This window comes from Anarrhichthys ocellatus, unplaced genomic scaffold (genome assembly GCF_004355925.1).
Source record: "Anarrhichthys ocellatus isolate YVR2014 unplaced genomic scaffold, GSC_Weel_1.0 scaffold7, whole genome shotgun sequence".
In the NCBI taxonomy this organism is placed as follows: Eukaryota; Metazoa; Chordata; class Actinopteri; order Perciformes; family Anarhichadidae; genus Anarrhichthys; species Anarrhichthys ocellatus.
The window spans coordinates 9,276,363-9,278,456 of NW_022280037.1; the positions used below are offsets into that span (position 1 = coordinate 9,276,363).

The following is a 2,094-nucleotide window of genomic DNA, read 5'->3' on the forward strand; positions in this document are numbered from 1 at the left end:
TGTGTGTGTGTGTGTGTGTGTGTGTGTGTGTGTGTGTGTGTGTGTGTCCCAGTCCATGAATGGGAAAGTGAATACATGTATGGGATCTATGTTAATTTGAGTTAGGTCTTTGAAACGTGTTGTCATTGAAATCTGCAGACCATCTGATCACAACATTGCGGCACTTGTTTTACCACTTAAAGGGCCAAAGCATCCTTTCAGCACAATCGCTCACTTGTTAACTAAGTTATGCGATTCATTCCTTTTATTAGATACCATTCGACAGACAGAGCAGCTGCTCTTACACAAGTGATTGACAGCATCATTTTGTAAGAGCAGGTGCTTTAGGGCCTTAGGAATCTTTAATATAGCTTTACAAACAGATATAAAGATGTTGAAGGTCTAGTTCGACAAGTTGGGAAATCTGCTTATTCGCTTTCTCGCCAACAGGTAGACAAGAAGATTGATACCTGCAGGCTGTAGCTTCATATAAACAGAATGGTGTCAATCTTCTCATCTGAGTCAAAGCGTATTTCCCAAAGTGTTGAACTCCTACAAATGTACATAAAAAACTAAAATCGGCATAAATCATATGTACTGTAGAAACTAGAGAAGGAGTCTACCCCCTCTAATTGATAATCTGTTATCCTCTTGACTGATATGCTGATGTCATGTACCAAATGCTACATTTTAACTTGATAATCTAACACAAAGTGATTCCTGAACCACTCTGAGCGAGCTCCACTCAACATCAGTGCAGTTTACTGATCTCGTATGACGTGTAGGTAAAAAAAGCCAAAAGTGAACTGTGACTTATTGAAACATGTTTTTCTTTATCCCACTTACACTCACCTCCCTTTTTCTTTGTCTGTGTCTCACGCAGGTGCTAGAGGATAATACGGGGGTCCGCCGGGTGGTGGTGACACCCCAGTCTCCAGAGTGCTACCCTCCCTCCTACTCTCCGGCCCTCTCCCCCACACACCACCTGCCCCCTTACCTGACTCACCCTCACTTCATCCCCAACTCTCACTCATTCTACCCCCCTGTCAGCCCCGGGGAGCTGCCCCCCCACCAGTACTACCAGCACCACCTTCCCCCCATGTACGGCGATCCAGGTACTGACATGCTGGCTGGACTTCATGCTACGGCCCCGAAAAAATCAGGGCATATATGTGGAATCAAAAATGCAATTAATAATCCGATTTTAAAAATATGCTTTGTACAGATTTATATTCTCTTCTTTAATCTCCTCCATTTTTTTCAGAAATCATCCCAGTTTATGGGATGTCTAACTACATCGGCAGAGAGGAGACGTACAGTAAGCCACAGCCCAAAAAGATAAAGGAACAGAGGCAACTAGAGCGACAGAACCGACTTAACTCCCCCCCCTCCACTCTCTATAAGGGCAGCCTGGGGCCAGCACACAACGGATACAGGTGACCATACTGCTTCTGTGTCTTTTTTTACACGACAATTGATGAACTGTTGTTCGATGAAGACTCACTTATTCAGCAATTGGCTCTGATCAGAGAGTTGAGAATTTAGTCCAATGTCAAAAACGGTTACTGGTTAATGAAATGACGTTGTAACTTTATTTGTGATGCAGCAACAAATCACACGCCCCATCGCTTGGGTCAGTGGGGTCGGGGGGCGGACTCTGCAGTCCGGGAGGGAAGAAGCCAGAGAGACGACTCCGCAGCAGTCCCCGAAACAGTGAACCAGAGACACACACACAAGGTAGGACACACACACAAAGCATTCAGAGAGAGACTGGCACACACTGTCGATGAACAGCAACAACGGCTCACAGTAGCTTTGAATGTTTTTCGGAAAGCAGACATGGACAGATTCTGAATGTAAAAGAGCAAAATTCTCTTGCAATGTGTGTTTCGGTTTTTTGAAATTGTACCCCAAAACCACCAGCAAGGAGACGAACTCGAATCTCTGGTCATTTCTTTAGTTTTTATCTTCAGAATAAGAACAACTTCCATCCTCGCAGACCCCTCTGCATTCAAGATGAAACAGATAAAACACACCTTTCGTTCCTCTCTTTCTCTCCTTTTTTTTTTTTTTTTTTTCTCAAAAAAAGTCCCCCAAAAAATGAATGGGTGTATG

General features: G+C 43.9%; 1 protein-coding gene across 4 annotated transcripts in view; it reads left to right on the top strand.

Annotated features, from left to right (window-relative positions):
* fndc3ba (fibronectin type III domain containing 3Ba) overlaps window positions 1–2,094 on the top strand; it is an 84,114-nt gene that overhangs the window by 40,628 nt on the left and 41,392 nt on the right. For all 4 annotated transcript variants that reach the window (XM_031847470.1, XM_031847471.1, XM_031847472.1 and 1 more), the window contains 3 exons: window positions 863–1,094; window positions 1,244–1,415; window positions 1,586–1,716. In XM_031847470.1, coding sequence (XP_031703330.1) covers window positions 863–1,094; window positions 1,244–1,415; window positions 1,586–1,716 — 535 coding nt within the window. The remainder of the gene's footprint in view (window positions 1–862; window positions 1,095–1,243; window positions 1,416–1,585; window positions 1,717–2,094) is intronic.